Here is a 25,846-nt window from a genome sequence, read left to right as displayed (position 1 = left end):
TGCGCCACCAGGGAAGCCCCATGAAAACTTTTAATAGAAATGTCTGGAGACATTTTTGGTTGTCAGAGTGCGAGTAGGGGAGTTGCTATTTGCATTAGAGACCAGGGATGCTGTTAATAATCATACAATGCCCAGGACAGCCCAACATGGCGGTAATGAGTTTGAGAACCCTTGAGTTACATGCAGTAAGGATACTGGAGCACTGGTGAGGTAGGAGGCAAGCTATGAAAGAAAGACAATGAATATGGTTGCTGTCCTGGTAGGGCTACGATGATAAACCACTTTATATGTAATTTTTTTATCCAAATAGTCTACACAATATTTATATTTAAATACTTTATTTTCATTTCACAAAAAAAGCAACAGTGTTTGCAGGTACACATGCCTTTCAGTCAGTGCTGGTCATATGCAAAACAAGTTATCAGAAGTATAAAGAAAAATAAGCCTTTCCCTTCACCAGTGACAAAACACAATTTGCATATATAATATTATATATACATACTATTTTCAAAATCTTTCACAAAAGACAAGATTATGATACAAATTTAGAATTCTACCCACAAGCTCAGATTCAAGGAATTGGAGATCTCTATAAGAAGTGTTTAAATACAAAAATGTGATACCTTTTACAAGTTTTGAAGTAATTACTTTTCAAAGCATTGATAGACTATTCTTCACAGCAATATGGAACATTTGGCTTTAATCAAGATAGCTGTAAGATTGTCTTGATGTGAGTTTGTTGATTAATGCAAATATTCCAATTATGCTGTAATTCTCATTTTATACACATGAGTGTATTACTGATGCTTTATACAGTTCAAGTTCTGGAGCATTTCATTCAGCTAAGCCCTGACCTTTACTTCCTTTGAAGCATTTCAGATTAAGAACTGTTGAGAAATACTGCTAAAGAAAGATGACCATGACTAACTCCAAAAAGGTGCCCCCTTTTCTTTATGATCAAAGAAGTTAAATGTGGCATGAATAAACTTTTATTTTTCCTACAGCAGCAGGTATAAGTAACAGCAAAGTATAAGCAAATTTTTCATCACTGGAACCTGAGAGTTTGATATGGTAAATAACATCTCTTTGCAAACTTTCTAGGAGTCCTATCAATCACTCAGTGTTTCTAAAAATAACAATATGGTAAATCTTCAGCATTATATTCATTATAAATTGCAGGACAAACAAATAGTGCTCAGAAGCTTGGAGGGAGGGAGAGAGGGATGGATGGATTTTACACATGCATTTTCTTTGATACAGACAAATGTGGAGTCATAACATTTACCATGTGGTGGATGAAGAGTCAATGTGAAATAATGACTCAAGAATGCTGAAAGCTAACAGGTCTGGATGTATGAAATGCATGCAAAACCATAAGATAACATCTAACAAACAGTGCAAGCACTGAAGACAAAAAGGAAGAATGAACAGGAATGGTTCAGCTAGTGAAGAAGTGAGGAGAGACAGATGCAGCCACGCAGAAAAGCTCTGGGTAGGAAAGGGCCAACTCGCCCTATCATGCGTAAGGTGCTGAAGACAGACAGGGTTTGCCACCCATATTCTTCTTGGATTAGTTTTCGGGGCCCATGTTGTCATTTACTAGAATGATGGCAGTAACTCAAAAGATTCATTCCAGAAACCAAAATAATTTCTACTGAGTACACAAGAATATGCTACTGATGAAACTGCAACAAACTGAGTCAGAATCCAGGCCTCAGAAAGAAGCTACTCTCAAGGGTCTTCAAGTGAGTTCTAGGCAGCATGTCAACTGGCTTACCACTAAGAGATGAATCAGCAAAAATATTTAAACAAACACACTTGAAGTACTGTCTTTTTGACTTTTTGGAATTTCCAAAGTACACGTCCCTTCTCATCATTTCATTCAGTTTGAATCAACCTAAGAAATGCTGGATCTGATTAGCTTTCACAACTCAACCATATCCAAGTGTCTTCTCGCATCTTATCTGCTGCATGCCTATTGCCATTAGCTACACCACCACAACGCTACACCTTTAGGTCAGATGGCAGGGATCTGGTGGGACATTTTTAGTTAGATACATTCAGAGCCCTGCAAGGGACTAAGTATTAAAGGAAAATAATGGGGGAAGAAAAGAAGCAAATCATATACGTGCATGTATATATTTACATCTTTAAAGGCATATATCCGAGGGACTAAAACAAAACCACAAAACAATAACTAACTATACTAGCTCCAGCTGAAGGAGCAAATATGTGGGAAAGGAAGAAGTAACTAACTTAATCTATGAAACTCAATTTTCATTAGTCCCTACATAGCCATGTAAAGGACTAAATACAAAATAAAATAACAAATGAAAACATTCATATGTATTAACATTCCCCTGCCAAAAATATAAATCTCTATGAAACAAGTAAGCAAACGATGCACAACTCTTCTACTTGCTGTTACCCACACAGGCAACAAGGGGAAGGGGAGAAGGGGAGGCTGTCATACACTTCTCCTCAATTTGCATCTGGTACCTCGACATCTACCCAAAGGACTAGGTATAAAATCAATAACATGGAAACATTTATACACATTTTTTAAAAGTTCATACCCTGTCCTTTCCCACTAACTACTACTCAACCCAATAATTCCTCCCTCTTAAAAAAAAAAAACCAAGAAAAACCAAAAAGAACCCCAAACTGTTAAACTATTGCCCATGTCGGCAGTGAGGGAAGGGAGTAGAGGAGATTTATCATACATCTGGACCTCCATGTTTCATTATGTACCTATAGATCCCAGCAAAGGACTGGGTACTAAGTGAAATAACACATAAAATGTAGCAAACATTTGTATATATTAAAAAAGTGTGTACACACACACACACACTCAGACCTCTCCCATCCCTGCCTCTCCAAAAACAGAAGCCAAACATCTATTCTTCTACCATTGCCCACCAGGCAATGAGGGAAGGGGAGCAGGGAGATTTTTCCATAGAATCAATCTCAACTTTCATTAAGTTCCTAAATAGTTATGCAAAAACCTGGATTCAAAATGAAACACCAAAAGAGGCAGCAACATTTATATACATTTAAAAATTTACATATCTTGCCCAACAAGCTCATTCCCCATTAAAAACCTCAAAACAAAGAACAGAAAACCAAATCCTCAAGTATTCATACTACTGCAGGTATACACAGGCTATAGGGGAAGGGGGAAAAGATTTATTACATCTCTGGATCTGGGCCTCTGCATTACATTTGATATTTACAAGTCCAAACAAAACACTAGGTTTGAAGTGAAAGAACAAAAAAACGCAGCAAACATTTATGTACACTAAAAAAAAAAAAATGCAAACCCAGAAATCCCCCACTACCTTGCCAAAAAAAAAGAAACACAAAACTCCAAACAACTATGCTACTAGTCATTGCCTAGACAGGCAACAAGGGAAGGGGAGGAGATTTTTTTCATAGAATGAACCTTAATTTTCATCATGTACCTAAGTATCCATGGGAAGGTTTAGGTACAAAATGAAGTAACAGAAAAAAGGAGCAAAAACCATTTATATACATTTTAAAAAGTACATATCCCTACGCTCCCAGGAGAGGGAGTGATAGAGGTAGAAATAATAATCTAGACTACTCTAAAACTATTGCCCACAGAGGCAACAAGGAAAGGGGAAGAGGGGAGATTTTCATACATCCGGACCTCCACATCTCGTTAGGTACCTGCACGTCCAAGCAAGGGACAGGTACAAAATGGAATAACACAGTATGTAACTAGCACTGTATATATACAATTTTCAAAAGTATTTATCTTGCCCTTAGTCCCTTCCCGCCCCCAAAACTTCAAAAAGCCCAGACTACTTTAAAATTATTGCCTACACAGATAAAAGGGGAAAGGGAGAAGACTGCTATAGATCCAGAACTCTGTGGGTCATTAGCAACCTACGGGTCCAAGGGAAGGACTGGGTACCCAATGAAATACTATAATAAGGAAGTAAAAACATGAATCTATATTTAAAAAGTATTTACCCCAATACCCACAAAAGAGCCTCTGAAACTAATCAACTACTAGCCACTGCCCACATGAGCAACAAGGGAAGGGGACAAGAGGAGACTGTCAAACATGTGGACCTCCATGTCTCATCAGGTACTTTCATGTCCTATGAGAAGGACGTAGTACGAAATGAATTAGTTATAATACAAAGTAGTAGATTTATTTATATACATTAAGTACATACCCCACTCTCTCCCACCCCACAAAACAAAAACTACTATTCTATCTATGGCCCAAGGAGGCAATAAGGAAAAGGGAAAAGAGATTTGTCATACTCTGAACCTCAGTTTTCATTAAGTATATATGCATTCATGCAAAGGAACACATATAAAAATGAAATATTAAAAAGTAGCATAGGGCTTCCCTGGTGGCGCAGTGGTTAAGGATCTGCCTGCTGATGCCGGGGACACGGGTTTGAGCCCTGGTCCGGGAAGATCCCACATGCCGCGGAGCAGCTAAGCCCGTGCGCCACAACTACTGAGCCTGTGCTCTAGAGCCTGCGAGCCACAACTACTGAGCCCACGTGCCACAACTACTGAGCCTGCGTGCTGCAACTACTGAAGCCCGCACGCCTAGAGCCCGTGCTCAGCAACAAGAGAAGCCACCGCAATGAGAAGCCCACACACTGCAACAAAGAGTAGCCCCCAATCGCCGCAGCTAGAGAAAGCCCGCGTGCAGCAATGAAGACCCAACGCAGCCAAAAATAAATAAATAAAATAAATTAAAAAAAAAATAAAATAAAAAGTAGCATAACATTTACGTACACTTGAAAGAAGAATATACAACCCTCCCCTCTCCCTGCCCTCAAGAACAGATTAGATCAAAACAACAGAAGCTACAACTACTCTGTTAATATGTCCACACAGGCAATAAGAGGGGAAAATGGGACATTTGTCATAGTTTTGGACCTTCACAGTTCATTAGATATCTACTTATCCATGAGAAGGATGAAGGAAATACAAAATCAAACAACACCCACAAAATAGCAGCAAACTCATTTGTACACATTTTAAAAAGAACATACTCTGCTCTTCTCCCACTATTACCATCTCCTTCCAAAAAGGGAAATCAGATAACTACTCTGTAGCTGTTGTCCATACAGGAACAATAGGACAGGTAGAAGAGATTTTCACAGGACAATATTTTACTTTTCAACAGGACAAACTATATTAAAATGAAAGAATATAAAAACATTTCAAAACACATACATACATTTAAAAAGTATATACCCCCAAAGAGCCACTCAAAGAAATCAATCAACTATTCTATAAGCTATTGCCCATGCAGGCCATAAGGGAAAGGGAGAAGAGGAGGTTTATCATACTTTTGGACTTCCACTTTTCATTTGGTACTTACTTGCCAATGTGGAGAATGAAGCACAAAATCAAAGAAAGTAAAACCCAGGAAAAAAAAAAAAAAAATATATATATATATATTGACATAAGCTTTTTAAAGTACAAATGGGAGTGTGAGGGCAGAAGGAGGAAGAAAGCTCTTTAAAAAGAGAGTTAATTCCAATTAAAAAAAAATAAAGGCAAAAGGGAGAAGAAGAGCTACATCATACCTACGAAATTCAGGTCTTGTTTTGCAAACTCAGCCCAGGAACTGCTGTTCCGGCTTATGACACATCTCCTGAGATGCATACACCTTCCCTGCAGCCCCATGAAATACATGGGGACTATGTGAACGTTCAGCAATCTGACTGCAGATTATTCCAGGTGCTTTAGATGGAGCAGACTCTTTTAAAATCCAACTCAATAACAGGCTATCCGTAATCCAACAAACTCATCACTTAACTTTCATTTCTTTCTTTCCAATATTCAGAAAGGATTCTGTTCTGTACCCAGTAAGACTGATGCGGCTCAATATCCTCTGTATACCCAGAACTCTTCTGACAGCTCTCTGTTCCTACAGTGGCTAAAGTACAGTACAATGAAAACACGAAAGGCAAAGGACATTAGCGTTAAGTAGAACCAGTGATAGTAAGAAAGTTCATGAACACCAAAACAATGGCAAACAACACAATTTCACTTAAAGAGATTTATATAAAACAAGATGGAGGAAGGCACAAACTTATGGTGGCAGCTGACACTACTTCAGTTTAATTATGTCTAATCACTTGGTATTAACAAGTGATTAGATATAAACAAACTGGACTCCTTAGATTTCTACTTTCACAGCCTTTCAGATCTCCAAAGCATACATTTTTTTCTTCTACAATAAGAAGGCACATCATACTAGTAATCTAGTAATCTAGATTACTAGTATGATGTGCCTTTTTATTAATTCAAGTAGACCGTCTCTCTGCAATGAATATAACACTTGTCAAACAGTACTTAATTGTGTCATGGATCTATGTGCTCATGTAAAATAGAATCCTATTCTGCTGTGCTTCAATCTATTTGAATTCTCAGAAATACAGTGGTAAAATAAAATTCTGGGGGAAAAAAACTTCAAAAGCTCCAATAATACTTATTATACTACATGTTCTACCTATTATTTAACCTTATATTCCTTACTTAGAGTTAGTTTTTGGAAGCCCCATACAGATGGGATAGCATAACATTAAAAAGTATGGAATTCCATGGGAAAATCTTAGGTGAAAAATGGGTAAATATCCTCTTTATATATGTAGATGTTTTCAAGCAAAATATAAAGTACAAGAATTATTATGAAGAAAGCTTTTCTCCTAAGAATCAAAGAAACACAACAATCTAGGTATAAGTCTGCATAGCTCAAAAAATTCAAGTACAGTATTCCTCCTTTAGAAGGAGTAAGATTGCCATACAGTTTTGGATACTTTCCTCTCTCTCTTTCCTCTTCCCTTCTTTCTTTCTTTCCATGGCCATTCCTTATAATCTGTTAGTTTGGCCATTACAAAAGAAAACTTTGATTTTTCAACTAAAGAAAAGTACTGTTTCTGACAGTAGAAAAAATTCAAAGCCCACCATATTAAACCTAAATCAAGCTACTCCTACCCACATTCTCTTTATTCCTTTAAGGTACTGTGGTGAACTTTAAATAAAAATGTTCAATTTCTCAAAGGCCCTATTTTAAAATATGCTTCTAATATGCAACTCTATCATATAAAATGAAAATCCACCCAACGGGTATGATTCAGAGAAAGTGTCTATGATCTATTATGCCAAAAAGCAACTTAAACAAACTGTATTCTTAGTAATAAAGTCATGATAAGAGACACCAGTATTAAAAAAATGCTTGCCATAAATGTAGAAATACTTATTTATAACATAAGGTGTATCTATGGCAGGGAGTGATAAAGGTGTACAGAGGTTTGGAGAACACTGGAATTCATAAGTAAAATAATTATAATTAACGTTAACTCGGTTTGAAATATTTTCCTGAAAGATGAAAAAGGAAGTGTTAAATATTTGGAAAATTTAATCTTTTGGCCTTGTTATTTAGCTTTACAATACAACAAAAAATTAAAAATTCTGTAGCACCTGGCTATTCTTCAGAAAAAAAATATAATAGTTATAAACTTCTTCCAGAAAATAAAGGATTATTCAAAACTGCCAGTCAAAGTAGATCTGCACACTTGAGGTCAGTTCTCTATGGTTGCATGCTTCGTCAACTTCATTACCATACGTTTTGAAGCTAACTTTGAACCACATTCAAATAACATCGCTCAACAAGAAGCAACAAGTGGCTAATAAACCAGCAGCCTGCAAAGATGGTGGCTCCCACGGTAGCTCTTTCCTTATTTCACGGTGTCAGCACTTTCCAGATACTGAGAGATAGAACAGAATTCCAAAACAGATATTTTTTCTCCATTTGAATATCTTCAGAGTAGAAAATTACCCATTGTTTTTGTAGATGGTTGGCATGTAGGTGAATATAATTTGGTAATAACTACACACTGCCCAAGGACATTTTAGAAAAGACAGATGAAAAATACAGACGGGCCCTGAGCAAACTAGAACTCCTAAGAGTGCAAACAACTCAGCAGCGATCCTGGTTTCACCTTGGCTTTTGCAAAAGCAGCAGAGCCCAAGTTAACAAGCTGTCTGAATGGGTGACCGAATGAGGTGCAGGTATGCATGCTACAGCCAAAACGTCAGAGTTTCAAGGTTCTTTTCCACCCACTGGATGTTCAGCTGAATGACTTCCAAAGCCTCCTGGACACAACGAAGTCGAAAGGTTGCCTCTGACTGATTTTCAAAGAATGCCTGGACCTGTAAGTTGCACACAGAAGTATTTCAAAAGAAGAAAAGGATGGTATTTTCTCAGGTAACTCTGAATAGCCTTTTCAAATAAGCTTTAAGTTAGTGATGGCCGTGCTGATGTCTTAAGAGAAGTAGAGACGAGAAAGATTATATTTTAATATTTGAGGTATTTACATCGAGTTCCTGATCAAGTATGGTGAAATCTGAAGTAATTTAAAAAATGAATTCCCCTTACTCCCACAAGGATGAATTTTTCAATTCTAAAGTACGAAAAAAAAAAAAAATGGCCAAGTAACAGTAAATAAGGTAGAGTCGAAAGTTAAGCCTGGTGCCCAATTTTACCCTTGGAATGGAATTCTTCAAAAACAATTTAATCACCACTTAAAAAGAAAGTTGGCATATGTTGATTTTAATTCAAAAAAATCATTTGTATTAGGGAGACAAAGGAATATTGTTGAGAATGGAATCAGAATTTTTCCTCATTGCTGTATGAGTCATTAGCATTGATGAAGGCAGACAGAGAGAAGGGACAGGATTTGGCATGAGAAGCCACCATCTGACTTAAACTGAGCCGCCTGAGGGCAAAGGGATACCCAGCCTCCCCAGAAGCGTTTTAGACAACCAACCTCAGATAAATGTGCCCTTGTTGAAAACAGGTGAGTTGATCCAGCAACAATACTTTGTATGGTATAGGACCCCAGATGGAACCTGAAGCAACACAAACATACGGGTGAAAAGCAAAAAAATGAGTCAGCTGCTGGTAAGCAAAGTTCCTGAGTGCAAAGGAAACGCTTAATGTAAGCTACACATGCCCAAGGCAGAGAGGAGTCCTGCTCCTGGGAACGGCAGCTCACTACGTCAGGAGTCATCCCATACACGCCTCTGCCAGTGGGAGGAGAGAGGGCAGAGGGAGTTCCAGAGAAATTCTTAGCCCATTTTCTCCTCAAAAATCACATCATACACCCAGAAGGTGTCACTATTGATTTAAAAGAAAAAATGAGCTACATGTGCTATTGAGCTGGGTGTGAGTTCCTAACCAATCCCCTGGTAGCGAGGAGGTATTTTCAGCACATGTAACTGAACAGCTATTCTGAAATAGTCCGTGGCCAGGCCAAGCTGAGTGAGCCGGCGTGGAGCAGGGCTGGGCTTGATTAGCACTTCAGTGGATCTTCCATGGAGCATCATTACGTGACTCATGCCATGGAATTACGGAATTATGTTTACGGATTTCCGGGCGTTCAGTTAAACTAGAACCGAAGCATTTTTCCTCTCACAGCAACACGTAACTCTTGTGAACCAGTACAACCCTGGGAAATGTATTCAAATGCAGAGACTGCGAACACTAAAAATTAGGGATTCTTCGAGAAACTTACTTCTGTACAAGCTTACTCCAGTTCTCTTTGACAAAATCCCACGCCAGTAAGTGTCCAGGAAAATGCCGGCCCACTGTTCTAATGATAAACGACAGCTTTTGTGTTCGGATGGTATCTCCATTGAGGCTACTTTTCATTAACCTGAAGAGCAAAGCAGTTTTAACTTCCAAAATTATTCAGGATGAAGTGATGACTGAATTTAAATTAATACTGGTCTCCTAATTAAAGCTCTGTGGCAATTCAAGGGATATAAGTTTGGGGTTAGTCTAAGATTCATTAATAGAGTGAAAACTTGTCATTTTTTTTTAAATGAAGGAAAAACTCACCAATGAGATAAGCAGTTTAATGTACTGTCACATAGTAATAAATAGTTCTTGATGTAATAAGGACATTTAGGAAATAAATTCTAGTAGAATTTATTATAATTCTGAAGACTAGTATTTTTTTCTGTTAAAAAACTATTTGATTTGAATAGGGAGGTATCTTATTACTCTTAAAAAACTGGGCTGTCATATGAAAATGAAGACACATTTCAGAACACACTCAATAAATTTACTGATACTTCATGTGTACTAGATAATGTTCTAAATTATTGAATAACAATGCTTGAAATAGGTCATTACTACCTATCCACATTTTACAGTTTAAGAAGCTGAGGTTACATAATTGCCCCAGTTACACAGCTAATAAATATTAAAGCTGGGCATTTGAACGTAAGCATTTACTACGTGATAATATCTGCTTATAGTTAGAAAACACATACCCCTAAAAGAATGCAGCAGTATTTTTATTTATTTATTTATTTATTTATTTATTTATTTATTTTTGGCTGTGTTGGGTCTTCGTTTCTGTGCGAGGGCCCTCACCAGTTGTGGCAAGCGGGGGCCACTCCTCATCGCGGTGCGCGGGCCTCTCACTATCGTGGCCTCTCTTGTTGCAGAGCACAGGCTCCAGACGCGCAGGCTCAGCAATTGTGGCTCACGGGCTTAGTTGCTCCGCGGCATGTGGGATCCTCCCAGACCAGGGCTCGAACCCGTGTCCCCTGCATTAGCAGGCGGATCCTTAACCACTGCGCCACCAGGGAAGCCCTGCAGCAGTATTTTTAATAGGGGAAAAAACCCAAATGCTCATCGAGATGTGATGGATTAAATAAACTACGATAAAGCCATGTTATGGAATAATACATAGCTATAAAAAAATGAAGTAGGCTTTATGATAGATCTCAAAGACTGATCATTCACTAAAGAGAACATCACAAAACACTGGGTATAGTATAAACCTATAAATACTCAGACCAGGACTGACACTGTTAACAGAGGAGAGGATAAGAACAGAAGTAAAGGATCAAACAAGAGATACTTTCACGTTTTACACCATTTTCTTAGGTACTGTTTAAATACTTTATCGTGGAAATTTATCAGTGTATTAATAGTCTAAAGCAAAATTATTACTAATTTAAAAATAAAACCTTTTCTCTATGTGCTTGGGTCAGAGGCTGGCTACTACTTTAAAGAACATGACCATTTACAGTGTATCCTTTGGAAAGTGGATCTGGGCAGGTGCTGAAGACATCTCTGGGACACTATTATGATTTATAGGAGCAAAATTATACAAGAGAAGCAACAAGACCCAAGTGCCTCCCTCCACCCCTTCCTGGCACTGACTTTCTTTCGAGATACTTCCTATTTCTCTAGGCTACTCAGAGCTCCTCTCCCCTGCCACTGACTGTTCTTCCTGTCGGGAGGCCCTACTCACTGCCCTTCTTTCCCCATGTGAGGCTTCCATTTTCAGGTCTTCATCAGCTGAGTCATTAAAAAGGAAAAGTCTGACAAACTCGCATGAAGGTGTAACCTATAAGCTTTTACATGGTACCTTTTTCTGAAGTGTCTGCATTTTCAAAGTGACAGCTGCGACAGAACAATGCCTTGACCAAAAAGAATGAAGCGCTAACTGTGGAATTAAAGACAACATGCCAAGGGGATGAAGACGTTTTTAGGGAGAAAGCAGGGCTGTGGCTCTTGGCACCTCCAGCCTCTCTGGGCAAAGCACTGTCTCCTGTGGGTGCAGGTCCGATCCCTGAGATGCAGCCCTGCACACGCAGGCTCCTCACCATATAGTGTGCAAGTCAGGTCCGGCCTGGGAGCAAAGGGAGGAAAAGCGGGATTCCCCACCTGAGGAGCGTTGTGCTTTTATGCTTTTGGTCTCTATAGATCATATTCCTTTGGTGGTTTCATACCAGTAAAGTTTCCGTGCATCCTCTGAGCTGGCAAGAGCTTCAAGTATTTTATTCTTCTCTGCTTCAGAGCCTATAGAGACATATTTGCTGAAGAGGAATGACCAGCCTTTCTCAGTTTTCGCTCCAACCTTGAACACAGTTGTCATGACATCAGTGGGTAGGCTGTAAGAGAGGTGGTCAAATATGAGAAGAACAAGAAAAAAAACCCCTGAATACAAAGGCAAGGAATTGACTAGTGGTAGTGTTCTGGGGTACAGAGCAGGTAATAATAAGAGTCTTTACTGTACAATTAATTGTCAAGAAAATGATTAATTCAGTGGCTGCTACTTTCCTAGTGGTGTGACTAAAAGAATATCAATTCAATTTAATACAATAATTATTCACTGTGTACCCACAAAGAACCAGGCAAGCAAATGGCTGGACACTGTGGAGGGGAAGAAGAATGAGACACGGTCTCTGCCCTCAGGAACTCACAGGCTATCACCAAGTACAGAACAGTAAATGTATACATCATAATACAGTGTGGTAAGTCCCACGGTCGAAATACAGCAGCAAATGTAGCAGGAGGGGTGAGAAGAGGGGTAGAAGCACAGTTTGCTGCCTTATTAAGATCTCAGAGCTGAAGAGGGCTTCAACGGGTTACCCAAATACCCTACCCGATGCTTGAATCTTTTCCCATAATGCCCAGTAAGGAACCTGGAGAGAACCAATCATCATCAAAAACATTTCTACTAACTGCTAACTCCACCTGCTGTGTTTTATTCCTAAATAAAAAGAGACTTGTTTGACACCTCACACCCATTAGGACAGCTGCTATCAAAAACCCAGAGAATAAGCGTCGGTGAGGATGTGGAGAAACTGGAACCCTTGTGCACTGTTGGTAGGAATGTAAAATAGTGCAGCCCCTATGGAACACATTATGGGGGTTCTTATAAAATTAAAAATGAAACTACCATATGATCCAGCAATACCACTTCTAGGTATATACAATATATGAAAGAACTGAAGCAGGGTCTCAAAGAGATATTTGTACACCTATGTTCATAGCAGCATTATTCACAAGAGCCAGAAGGTGGAAGCAACCCAAATGTCTATCAATGGATGAATGGATGAACAAAATGTGGTACATACATACAATGGATTATTCAGCCTTAAAAAGAAAGGAAATTCTGACATATGCTATAACATGGGTGAATCTTAAGGACATTATGTTAAGTGAAATAAACCAGTCACAAAAAGACACATACTGTATGATTTCACTTATATGAGGTATTCAGAGCAGTAAAACTCCTAAAACAGAAGGTAGAATGGTGGCTGTCAAGGGCCAGAGTTGGGGGAAAATGGGGAACTGCTGTTTGGGTAAAGAGTTTCAGTTTTGCAAGATGAAAGAATTCTGGAGATCTGTTGCACAACAGTGTGAATATACTTACACTACTGAACCGTACACTTAAAAATTGTTAAGATACTAAACTTTATGTTGTATGTACTTTGCCACACACACACAAAAAAAACAGTCGGGCTTGAGAATCAGGTACGTAGTGTTCACCTACATCAACACTGTTGTATAACATTTATGACCCAGGACGTAGAGGTCCTGGTTTCAGTATACGATGTAGGGCACAGAAGAGAGACCGAGGTCATTTGAGTGGACGCGCACATCACCTCTGAGTTCCATTGGATGCCACCCAGTCGTTAAACAGCTTCATGGCGGCGGTGCTGCAGTTCTCCAGGTGGTGGGTGCAAGCGAAGTCTAGCAAGGCTGAGCGCAGCTCCCGAGCAGATGGGCTGCCCTCATCCGTCCACGTCTGCTGTTGGATTTGGCTTTGAAGCAATTTAAATACCTTGTTCTAGAGAGACAGAATGGATTGTAACAGAGTGATCATAATTAGGACAACCAGAAAAATCAGGACAACTAGGTCTCTTTTTTCCCCAACACTAACCCAAAGAGAAAAAAAAAGGGGGACACAGGCATTACTCACTAAATATCAACTGACATACGAAGTCCACATACAGCTGGGATAGAACTCTTCAATAACTAAGGCCATAAATAAGGTTGCTATAGCCAAGGTGGACTTAATGACATAAGACAGAGAGAATTAATGACTTCTGTGCAGTAGGGAACCTTTCTTCTGTGTATACTCAGCTAGAAGTTATTTTCCTGCCAAAAAGTATCACCTATCACCACTGCTGGAAGGAAGCTGGAACTTCCTGACCTCGTGACTTTAGAATCCATAAATCCATTCAGCAGTGAGAGAAAAATATACTTCTTTACTGATAGACGCTTAAATGTTTCTGAATCCAGTGTTAAAGGAATATTTAAAATATCATCTAGTTTGATGCTATAACAAATTAATCTAATCAAATTAGCAAGAAAATGAGGCCTGCAGGGCAGAATAGTTGTTTATAGTTATTTTTCTCCTTCCCCAACTTTTTATTTAAAAAAGTTTTAAACCTACAGGAAAGCTACAGGAATAGTAAAATTAATACCCATATGTTAGATTCACTGTTTTTTATTTAACACTCTTACATTTGTGTATAGCAACACATACACACATATTTTTCTGGTTTTAGCTCAACTATATGAAAGTGAGTTATAGATATCATGATATTTCATTTATTAATACTTAAGCATGCAATTCCCCTATGTAACCATAATACCTTATCACACTTAAGAAAATTAACAGTTATTCAATAGAATCATCTACTATTAAGTCCACTGTTACAATTACTTCTGAATGAGATGTCATTCTTAAATATATACTTATGGTATTAAGAAACCAACAGATATCTTATTTCTTTTTCATCTCTTCTCAGAACAAAAGTGTGGAAGCTGTTCATAGTATATGGAACTATTTCCATATTCCAAGCTGTGGTGCAGGGGGGAGGAGTGAGGACACAGGGGATTTAAAAAAATCACCATATAAAATATGCATTTATGAATGTCACTAAAAGGAACAAAAATTCTAATATAAAAATGCTGATAGGTATTTTTTTAGAAAACCTTCATGGCTACAAATAAGGAGACTCAAAACGAAAACAATTTAGAGGCATCTCGGCCCACAGGATTCTCGGCACAGGAGGGTCTCCTCCCACTGGTACTCTAACACCATCACCGCCACGTCTCATCTCAAGTAGTCAAGTGCCACAGATGACCACATACAACGCCTCTTAAGCCCCCCCAAATTAGTTCAGGCTCCTCACAGAGCATAATATTCTTCTAGAGTGCCTCTGTCAGTAGTTAAAATGAATCCTAGTTGGAGAGTTTTAAACTGCTGAGGCCATTTTCTCACCAGACCTTCTCTGAATAAGTCTCTTGTGGATCTGACTATGAGAATGGAAAAAAGAATCTGTACAAGAAGATGGACTCAAAGTTTGTGATAACATGTCAACTCCCTTTTGTTTGTTTGCTTCAAAAGCAATGAAATAGAGAACAGACACCTTGTGGAACGTGTGAATAACAAAGCTTGCCAGTCACTGGGAAGATGTGAAGTGGAAAAATACTTGCCATGCTGACTGATAGTGCAAGGAACATAAAAGCAATGCAGGAGATCCTGCTGGATACACATGACTGCACTGGCACATGTTGTCTTCCACTGTCCTGACTTTCTCAGTGGCTTCATGATAGCATTATGATGCAGAAAAGAAATTTAAAAGCTACTCATAACTGTCAAAAAGAAACAAAGGAAGAATGAGAGAGAGAGAGAAAAAAGTTCCATACTTACAATACCATTAAAAAAAATTCAGTGGAGAAAAATGGCAATGATCCTTAAGAGTTTACTAAAACAAAGAAGCCAGTGGGGAAAAATAGAACTTTAAAGTACTGGCAGTATGGGAAACCTGACGCTTGAAGATGCTAAAGCTAATTCCTGAGCAGTTGCTCCATTGGAATTATGGGGTATAACTTTACTACTTATACCCTGTACCAAAGAGTCAAGAGGAAGTCCCCAAACAGTTGATTTTAAATATATTTCAGGGGAATTCCCTGGCGGTCCAGTGGTTAGGACTTGGCGCTTTCACTGCCACGGCCCTGGTTCAATTCCTGGTCGGGGAACTAATGTCCTGCAAGCTGGATCATTTTTATCATTTGAAAAAAGTATTTCAAATGATAACATAAAAGAGTAAAAGATTTTATTTAAAAAAAGAATAATTCTGTTTTTAGAAAATTTGGATTATAAAATCTTTTTGTAAGTAATTCAAGTTATATTTTTAATATTAATAAATCACAGCAAGTGCTTCAAATTATCTTTCCTTTTTAGAAATAAAATTAAACCTGTTTTTCCATGGTTCTGCATTAATTTTTTGAAATTTAACCTCATTAAACAATAGAATTCAATCCTCTGATTTCATAAAGTGAAGATGGTAGGGAGAGGGAATAAATTGATGAGTTATACAAGCTATGTACATGCAATACTATGCAACAACAATAACACAAAATGGTTTTAAAAATAAAACACAGGGCAAGATGCTGGCACTTATGTTATATATTACATTTTGATATACTGCTTTAATTTTACACTGATGTTCCCAGGGAGTTCTTTCTTGGGTCAACTGAGCTTCTTAAAAGTGAAGTGTCAGCTTTTATTGCAAAAGGTTTATCCCACCAAGCCCTCATATGTAAAAGAATGACAGAGTTATAAGTGATGAAACAGGAATATGACTGAGATCAGATTTTAGCATCAGATGTGCACAATTTGAAACAACTCAAATGTGCTTCCAGACCCTACCCACCACACACCACAGCAGACATCACAAAATGTGATATATGGGTAATATATGTTATGTGGGTCTGTGCAGCCTAAATAACACAGTGACCAATAAATGTACACAATGCTCTGGTGACACTGACTTAAAAAATTAATTAGACATCAGTCTTAATTACAAATACTATTTGAAGATTGGATCTAAGGTCTCAGAAAGGTCTGCCATTCTAATCTCATCTATGGTGTGTCAGATTTCACATTTTGAGCATTTTAATGCTACTAGAATGCCCTAAGACTAGAATAAGAATTTCAAAGAGACAGTTTCTCCCTCTTGAATTAAGGCTAACATGACTTTTAACTAACAATCAAGTGCATGAAGACCTCCAGCAGTAAGGGTCTTACAAACACATACTAAGCCTCCTGCCCTTGCCCTCTAACCACTAATCCCATGGACTGGGGTTATGTATATTCTGCTATGTTCTGAATAAACACATACCTGCCCAGTAAACTGGAAACCATCATTTGGGATGAAGATGCAGAGTTAGCTGAAAATATTCAAAAGATCTAACTCCTTGAACTGAGTTCAGCATCTGTGTTCTCAGCACAGGGACAGCCTCAGTATCAAGTGCTTCCTGACACCAGGCCCTCAATAGACTTAATGGAGAGAGGCAGGCAGAAGAGTGGCTTCTGCCATCATGAACTTTAACAAGGCTTCAAACTATTTTGATGTAAAATATCAGTTTAAAAAAGGGGGAAAAAAGATAGCAAGAAACGGCTTTGATTTTTCCAATAAAAGGGTATCCTCTGAAAGATGACATTGCTAAAACACAAATGAAAATACAGCCATATAACACAAAGAGCAGGGTCTGGAGTGAAAGTAATCTGGGTTTGAATCTCAGCTTTATCATTTACTAGGTAAGTGACTCTGGGGAAGTTATTTAGTTTCTCGTCTATGTAATGGGGGTAGAAATATCTATTTGGCATTGTGTGAGGATTAAATGAGGTAATCTGCATTAAGCACTAAGCAGGGTGTGCAGAATATAATAAGCACTGAAATGTACTTGTTTCTGGTATGTTTCACTCACTTATTCATTCAACATTTATTGAGTGTCACTATGGGCCAGGTCACATTGCAGGTGCTGGTTTTTATTAAGGCTGGTAGTTGAAAGCCTTATGAAATAGAAGAATGATAAAAATCTTAGTAATAAGAAGATGCCTCAGAAATCATCTAACTGAAGCATCTCACTTACGGGTAGGGATGGGGGGTGGCTCCTTTGGGGTCAGATCAGAAACTTGTAGGAAAGGTGCTTTTCTTTTTTTTTTTTTTTTTTTTTTAAATTATTTATTTATTTATTTATTTATTGAGCTGTGTTGGGTCTTCGTTTCTGCGCGAGGGCTCTCTCCAGCTGCGGCAAGTGGGGGCCACTCTCCATTGCAGTGCGCAGGCCTCTCACCATCGTGGCCTCTCTCGTTGCGGAGCACAGGCTCCAGACGCGCAGGCTCAGCAGTTGTGGCTCACGGGCCTAGTTGCTCCGCGGCATGTGGGATCCCCCCAGACCAGGGCCCGAACCCGTGTCCCCCGCATTAGCAGGCAGACTCCCAACCACTGCGCCACCAGGGAAGCCCCGGAAAGGTGCTTTTCAAACTCCATATGGCCCCCTGTCCTGCACTCCCTCCCCGCACTGAGAATCACGCACATGATGAGAGAAGTCATCACAGGGGTTGTGCGGCGTAACAGAAAGAGCAGCAGAAAAGAGGATTAAAAAAAAAAAAAAAGCAATCCAACACCTTCTTTTTAACAGGGAGGACACCAAAATCCTAAAAGACTTAATCTAATTCCTGGCCCATCACCTTCTTCTTTTTCCTGAAAGCTGCCTTTTTTTGCCTGGTCCTTGGAAAACCTTGCTTTAGTTTATAAAGCAAACCTTGTTGTCAGAATGTGATTCAGAGAATTAGATAAGACAAAGAATTCATCACTCCTTCCCAAACTTTTAAAGACACTGTCAACAATTTAATACTGAAAGTGTCTAAAATAACAACTGTTAAGATCAGGCAATTGGTTTTTAAAAAGGTGAAACGGTCTCCAACACCAAGGCTCCTTTAGTGCTTTGCAGAGAAACTTATGTTCACCAGCATCACCATCCGTAAGACAGTTATCAGTGAGGACTCCTAAAACAGAATATTCTCAGTACAAACATAACTGTCATTTTATAATGACCAGAGGAAATTAATGGGGAGCACTACTTTGCAAAAGGGCCTATTTCAAGCATTTATTATATAAAAATAAACCAAGATTTGAATAGAGACGTTTTCTTTTCATGTGGCCCCATTTTGTCAGAAGTCTATATTTTGATATTCAGACAAGATCATGTCATGCTAACCCTTTATCAACTCCTCAAGGTAAGAAATGACATTTTGATTCAAAGTAAAGATTTCACAACTAAGTGAAGAAAATGGAATTCAACTGGTTGCTTTTTCAGTCTATTAATGCTGAACGGAACATGCACAACACCAGGAAAGGCAAGCAACAAAGAGAACTTGGCAAAAAGGCAGATTTACCACCAGTCTTGAGGCCAGATCCATGTGCCCCAGTTCTTCAAGGTTATAGATGAGTTCCGTCTGGAACAGGGCTTCCGTGATGGGTGCAGTAGAGGTCTCATTTCTAAGATAATCAATCAAATCAAAAGCTCTCTGAAGAGGCACCTTGCCTAGGCTAAAGGGTAAAAGAACAAAAAAGTAAATATGCCAAGACAGGCAGATGAACTGTATGTATGCTGAGAGACAAATGGCTAGATGGGGTGGGAGGGGATCCTGAAGACCTAAATTTTAAGCTTTGGGTGGTATTCTGTAAAGTTAGACTAAATATTATTATCTTTGATTAGTTCGTGTGTGTGACTCAAGGTTAAAGACACATCGCAGGAGGAATAAACACATAGCTCAGTTTTTGTTATATAAGTCACCTGTAAATTGCTACTGATTCAGGAAAAGTATTATAATATTTTAGGTGAGAAAAGATGAAGAGTGCTAATTTTATTTATGTATTAATTACTTTTATTTATCAGGTGAGAGCAGGTGGCAGAAAGAGGATTTGAATCAGGAAGAACTTTTTTATTTGTTATTTGTATGGGAATTTGTCAAACTTGTTAAGGCAAGGTCTGCTGTGAATTTATGGTGAGCACATTTAAAAAATTAACCACTTTATAGAAATCACAACAATGATGGCTGAGATGATGTAAGGTCACTTCATAAAATATGAACCAGAATAGGACGGTCAAGAGCAGTCAGAAGGAACACATTTGAATATTCCTTGTGTGTCTGACCCATTAACAACCTAAACCAGTAATCTTGCTCTTCAGAGGATATTCATATATGGGGTCATGGCCATTCTTGGCTTCGGGACTGTGTGGCTTGCGGGATGGCTGGGGAGGTAAGTGGTGCTCCAGCTCTCAGAGATGTCCCTCAAACTAGTGAGGGAGCACCAAGCTTTATGCTGAAACCACCTGCTGCTCGACAAGAATCCTCTCATGAAATAAAGCAAATGCGGAACTTCTACATCAATTTATTCAGCAAACATGTGTCCTGCTTGTTGGTATCTACAGTCTTGAAATATTATTTAAATCTTATTACACAACTGTTCAATATGTTTGTAGCTGATGTTTCTAGATAGACTATAAAGCCCCTGAAGGCAAGGAATATGTCTTATATCTTCCCAATCCTCCAAAATTAATTATACCTAACAGGCAATACATGCTAGTTCTTTTGAATTGCTTTTCTATAATGTCCTTTTCCTCGAGAATACTTATTTAAAAACAAAACAAAATAAGACCCAAGACAAGCATACTCTACCCTGCAAGTTCAAAGATGTTGTTGATGAGGTTGGCTCGATCTTTGTCACTCAGGACGTAAGGATTTATTTTCAACTGTTTGATCAGTGCTTCCCAGTTGTTGTCTGCATAATGTACAATATAATAGCCAGTCATGTCTGTATTGACCTTGATCCACTTCACTTCTTCTGTGAGATTGATGACAACTAATACAGACCAAAAAATGAGAGAGAGAAGGTAATAGGGAAAGAAAAATATTAAACAGATACTTTGTTTTGTTTCAAAGTTAATACGGTATTATTATGTAATATTCCACTAAGAAACTAAATGTCTGCCTCCCAGGGCAGTTATTTTCGTGTTAACAAAGATCACCACTCATTCACTTAACAATTATTTATTTAATGGTAAACAAGGTAGACATGTGCCTTCTCTTATAGATCTTACAATCTAATGTAACCAGGTGAGTAGAATATCATATAAATGTTGTCTATGGAAAAAGAAAACATGGCATTCTGTAGAAGCACAGAGTAGTAATGCTTCATCCCCTAGGGAAGGTTAGGAGAAATTTCTTGGAAGAAATGACATCAAAGTTGAGACTTCAGGATACATAGGTGTTGTTAGCCAAGTAAGAGGGACTCTGAGTGTTCAAGGCCCAGAGAGAAAGTGTACACAGAGTCCATACACTGAACCGGCTCCCAAGTTCACTGTGGCTAGAGGAGAGAGGCCGGGAGACGGGCAGTGTGTGCAGGGTGAGGCACAGGGGAAGACAGTGAGAGAACTATAGGAAATGTGTTCCATCTCAGCCTTTGTCTTTGTTTATGTTAGCAAAGGAAGCACAAACAAAGCCATTTAAAAAGTCACATAATTCAAAGACAGCAAAATAAACATTAGGGAAGGACTAAGGTCTCATTAAGCACAAATAAGAAATTACTGATTAAAATAATAGAAAATTGATAATGCATTTTTTTGGCCCCTACCATTAAATATAAATGCTGAGAGAATTGTTAGAAATTTATATGGAATGATTTCAATTAACGTACAATTAACAAGAAGCTAAAAATATGTGACTATAAAAAATATTACTACAAAAGCTGGACTACAAAATATATACAGGAATTTTAAAAACCTTTAAAATTACCAATCAAGAAATGTCCTTCAAAGTTGGCAGTGAGGACATGAATTTAAAACAATAGTTAAGGGTATGCTTCTAAGTATCTTAAGGTTTAATATTTATTAGACTATAAACCCCATGAGCTTTAGTTTGTGCACTGCTAATCCCTCAGCACTAGAACAATATTCCTAGCAAGTACTCAAAAAATACTCAGTGAATTAACGAATGAACAAAACGATTACGTCATGGTAAGTTGTTTCAAACGAATCTAAATAAAGTTTGTAGATGTTTATGATGTAAGTTTTCTTCCCCATTTTAAAGTAGAGAATATAATTTTTTAAATTATAAGAGAAAGAGTAGAGATAAGAAAAGTGATCTAAACTCAGATGATAAAAGCATTACGGGGCATATTTTCTGCCAAGATTTTTCCTACAAACATTTTAACTGAATTAATATTTAATATACTGGATCTATATACATTTATTTTATACTGCCTTTTCACCTATCAGATTTCACCTCCTGCCATTTTCTCACTGTCTTCATATGCAGTATTCAAGTATCTTCAGAATATTTTATTTCGAGACCTACCACAGCTTAACCAATCTCCTATTTGGAAATATTTAGGCTGTTTTAAAATATTCACTATCATAATAATTATATATAAAGGTTTTTACACATAAAATGCTTTGGAAACACATTTAAACCCTTTAGTACCTGAAGTCGTAGGGTTGATCAACTTCAAAAGCATGAATTATTTAAATTTATCAGATTTTCTTAATGCCTTGGTTACTCTAATTCTACTGAAACTGTAAAAGATTTTTAAGATGGAAAGACTTACTGATCATTTCTTACCATGACATATCAGATAATCAGTCTTTTTCATTAAAAAGAACTCCATACTAATTTGTTTTATTGCTGCTATAGCAACAGATGGGAAAGATTAATTACATTAATAGGGTTTATTCCTTTTCTAGAGCAGAATGCCGTTCTAAGGATTATTTGTGATGGCAACAGTAGCTGCTCCAAGTTGGAGATATTTTTAACAAACCTATGACTAATGAAATTAACTTTATCATTAGCTAACGCAAAAATATCAACACTCTCCGGGTCACCAAACACAATTTCCTACAGAGCTTTTATGAAGAAAGGACCTTGGGAAGAAGAACTAAAGAGCTTCAAATCTCCCTTTCCCAACAAAGGAGGCAAGGAATGATAAGTATGGCAATTTTCCCATTGGATAGATACAGGAAAATATTGAAATACAGAGCATCTTCGCTGATAAGCAACTTGCCATGTTGTAAACCTAGCCAAGTCCAGATGGTAAAGAGGAGGAACACAGCTGGGAGTGTGCATGAATTACTGTCATTTCGATGACAGAATATAAAGCAGTGCAGCGACAGCATAGAGAGGAAATTTATCATTTAAAGAATCAACATATTAGTCTCTTTCAGGTCTTCTGAGTGATCCAGAATGGAGGACCTTAAAACCACAGGTATCAAAAAATAATAGCTTTGCACACAAGGGAGGTAACTACATCCTGCAGCTCAAATGTGGATGAGGCTATCCTCATATGTTTTTAATTTATTATAATCATTAACAGATTAACAGTTCAATTTTCACAGTCCACTGAGTAGTAAAACAAGAGTGAGCAACTCCAATGTTAAATGGCAGAAGCCCAGATTAAGTAATCTAATAGTGATTTTAAAAAAACGTTTGTCAATGAGTTATGAAAATCAACTACTGTTTTATAAAGAAACATTAAAGCACAGAAACAAAAAATATGTTTTCACTATAAAGCTGCAAAATTTCCTGTGTAGCTTGCTCCAGAGGGCTAGCATGATACATGCAGTTGAGCTGCATGCATCCCCTTCGGTTCAAAAGCATTCCTTTCTCCAGTACTCCTTTCTTCCCCTTTATTTTATTAGGGGGAAAAGGCAAGAGCAGAGAATGGCACATGATAAATATCCAATCCTAACTACATGCCCTTCCTCCTTCCTCTTTTTTTCAACTGCCTTTCATTTCAATGCCATGTCCTTTAGTTTCAGAGAAATATTTCTGGCACAGTGATATCCTTTTAGAAACATGAATGTTCCAAGTTAGAGTTAATATAAAAATTTCCTATAGTGAAAGAGATTAGGTTTGAATAAAATGTGGAAGAGAGAGAGAGGAAAGAGGAGGGGGGAAAGGAAGGAAGAGAAGGGAGAGGGAGACATTTTAGTGTAACTTCCTCAATAGGTAGTTTAGAAAAATGGTCCCATTCAGCACTTCTTATGCAAAAAAACTATTAACCATCCAAAATCCATGTACGTGGGGAAAAGTGACAAAAGTACTGACCACATATAACTTCTATATTTGATTGAACTAATGGACTAACCCAGCAACCCTGACATTAGAACGCACGAAACTATACTATAGATTTAACAAACCACCAAGATAACACATTGTACTAAAGTCATATGGCATAAAATAAGCCTCTGTAGTCACTGTCTGTGCTATATTTCTTTTGAGAAAAGAAAAAATTAAAATTCAATTAAACCAAAATTGGTTCTCACAGGAGCATCAGGAACCAAGAAGACCCAACTGTCCTCAAACACTTTTTGTGAGGACAGACATTTTCAGTGTGGACTTTCAAAACCTGAACTGCCAGGAATTAAAACTGCAGCAGCAAGGTAAATAACACAGTTGAGAAGAGGAATTAGCAGACACTGCTTTCAGCACATATTGGCTCAGTTCCACCTCTAGATTAAACCAATCATATTATAGTGCATTTCATATATTCCCCTTTACTAAGAATATTTTCAAATGAAGAGAAACAGAAGGTATCATTTCATCAAGGTTGGAATGCTCTTTTCCTAGAACTTTTTACAGTGAGATTTGAAATTGAGTCACGTTGTTATAGACTAAATTTATTTATTCAATAAATTTTTGTGTGCCTATAGGGTGCTAAGGTTGCAAAAGTGATTTGTGTAACCAAGATCTCCACCCTCAATGGGGGATACATCTAATGTGGGATAAATATAAACAAAACAGTACTTATAGTATATAAAAAGTAGAGAATATCATTAAAACACATAAGTAGGGCATCTAACCTGTCTTGGGGTGAGGGAGGGCTCCTTAGAGCAAGCAATGGATGAGTTGAGATCTGAAGAGTGCATAGGAGTAAAACCAAGGAATCAGGAGGCAGGAGTGTTATTCCAGAAGAGAAAACACCATATGTAAAGGCCCAGAGACAAGAGGCAGTGCGGCATGTTTGAGTTGCTGAAACAATTTTTGTGCAGTGGAAGCAGAGAGTGCCAGGTAAGGACTTAGAAGGAAACGGCAATAGCAGGAAAATATGAGCAAGACTTTGGGGTGTGAATCTCAGAAAGAGTTTAAGAAACTGGCATATGAACTGAGCTAAAAAGTAGAGGGCTAATAAAAGCAGATTTCTTATTGTCCAATTATTTCTAATACCACCAAAAATTTATATACTATTGGGAGGTTTGCAAGATTTCCTTATTGGTCCCTTTTAAAAATAGGGAGATGGGTAAAGCAATCTACAGATAGAATGCAATCCCTATCAAATTACCAATGACATTTTTTACAGAACTAGAACAAAAAATCTTAAAATTTGTATGGAGACACAAAAGACCCCAAATAGCCAAAGCAACCTTGAGGGAAAAAAATGGAGCTGGAGGAATCAGACTCCCTGACTTCAGACTATACTACAAAGCTACAGTAATCAAGACAATATGGTACTGGCATAAAAACAGAAATATAGATCAATGGAACAGGATAGAAAGCTCAGAGATAAACCCACGCACATATGGTCAACTAATCTATGACAAAGGAGGCAAGGATATACAATGGAGAAAAGACAGTCTCTTCAATAAGTGGTGCTGGGAAAACTGGACAGCTATATGTAAAAAAATGAAATTAGAACACTCCCTAACACCATACACAAAAATAAACTCAAAATGGATTAAAGACCTAAATGTAAGACCGGACACTATAAAATTCTTAGAGGAAAACACAGGAAGAACACTCTTTGACATAAATCACAGCAAGATTTTTTTGACCCACCTCTTAGAGTAATGGAAATAAAAACAAAAATAAACAAATGGGACCCAAGGAAACTTAAAAACTTTTGCAAAGCAAAGGAAACTATAAATAAGATGAAAAGACAAGCGGGAGAAAATATTTGCAAACGAATCAACAGACAAAGGATTAATCTCCAAAATATATAAACAGCTCATGCAGCTCAATATTAAAAAAACAAACAACCCAATCAAAAAATGGGCAGAAAGGGGCTTCCCTGGTGGCACAGTGGTTAAGAATCCACCTGCCAATGCAGGGGACACAGGTTCAAGCCCTGGTCCGGGAAGATCCCACATTCTGTGGAGCAACTAGGCCCG

General features: G+C 37.9%; 1 protein-coding gene across 1 annotated transcript in view; it reads right to left on the bottom strand.

The window, feature by feature from the left end:
- Positions 1–321: 321 nt before the first annotated feature.
- LNPEP (leucyl and cystinyl aminopeptidase) overlaps positions 322–25,846 on the bottom strand; it is a 106,572-nt gene continuing 81,047 nt past the window's right edge. The window contains exons 12-18 of the mRNA XM_059916820.1: positions 20,364–20,547; positions 19,077–19,230; positions 13,480–13,664; positions 11,818–11,979; positions 9,582–9,722; positions 8,835–8,916; positions 322–8,217 (exon numbers count right to left, since the gene is read on the bottom strand). Coding sequence (XP_059772803.1) covers positions 8,086–8,217; positions 8,835–8,916; positions 9,582–9,722; positions 11,818–11,979; positions 13,480–13,664; positions 19,077–19,230; positions 20,364–20,547 — 1,040 coding nt within the window. The 3' untranslated portion in view covers positions 322–8,085. The remainder of the gene's footprint in view (positions 8,218–8,834; positions 8,917–9,581; positions 9,723–11,817; positions 11,980–13,479; positions 13,665–19,076; positions 19,231–20,363; positions 20,548–25,846) is intronic.

This window comes from Balaenoptera ricei, chromosome 3 (assembly GCF_028023285.1).
Source record: "Balaenoptera ricei isolate mBalRic1 chromosome 3, mBalRic1.hap2, whole genome shotgun sequence".
Classification (NCBI taxonomy): domain Eukaryota; kingdom Metazoa; phylum Chordata; class Mammalia; order Artiodactyla; family Balaenopteridae; genus Balaenoptera; species Balaenoptera ricei.
Note: the sequence above shows the minus strand (reverse complement) of the source record. Positions and strands in the feature narration are given on the sequence as shown.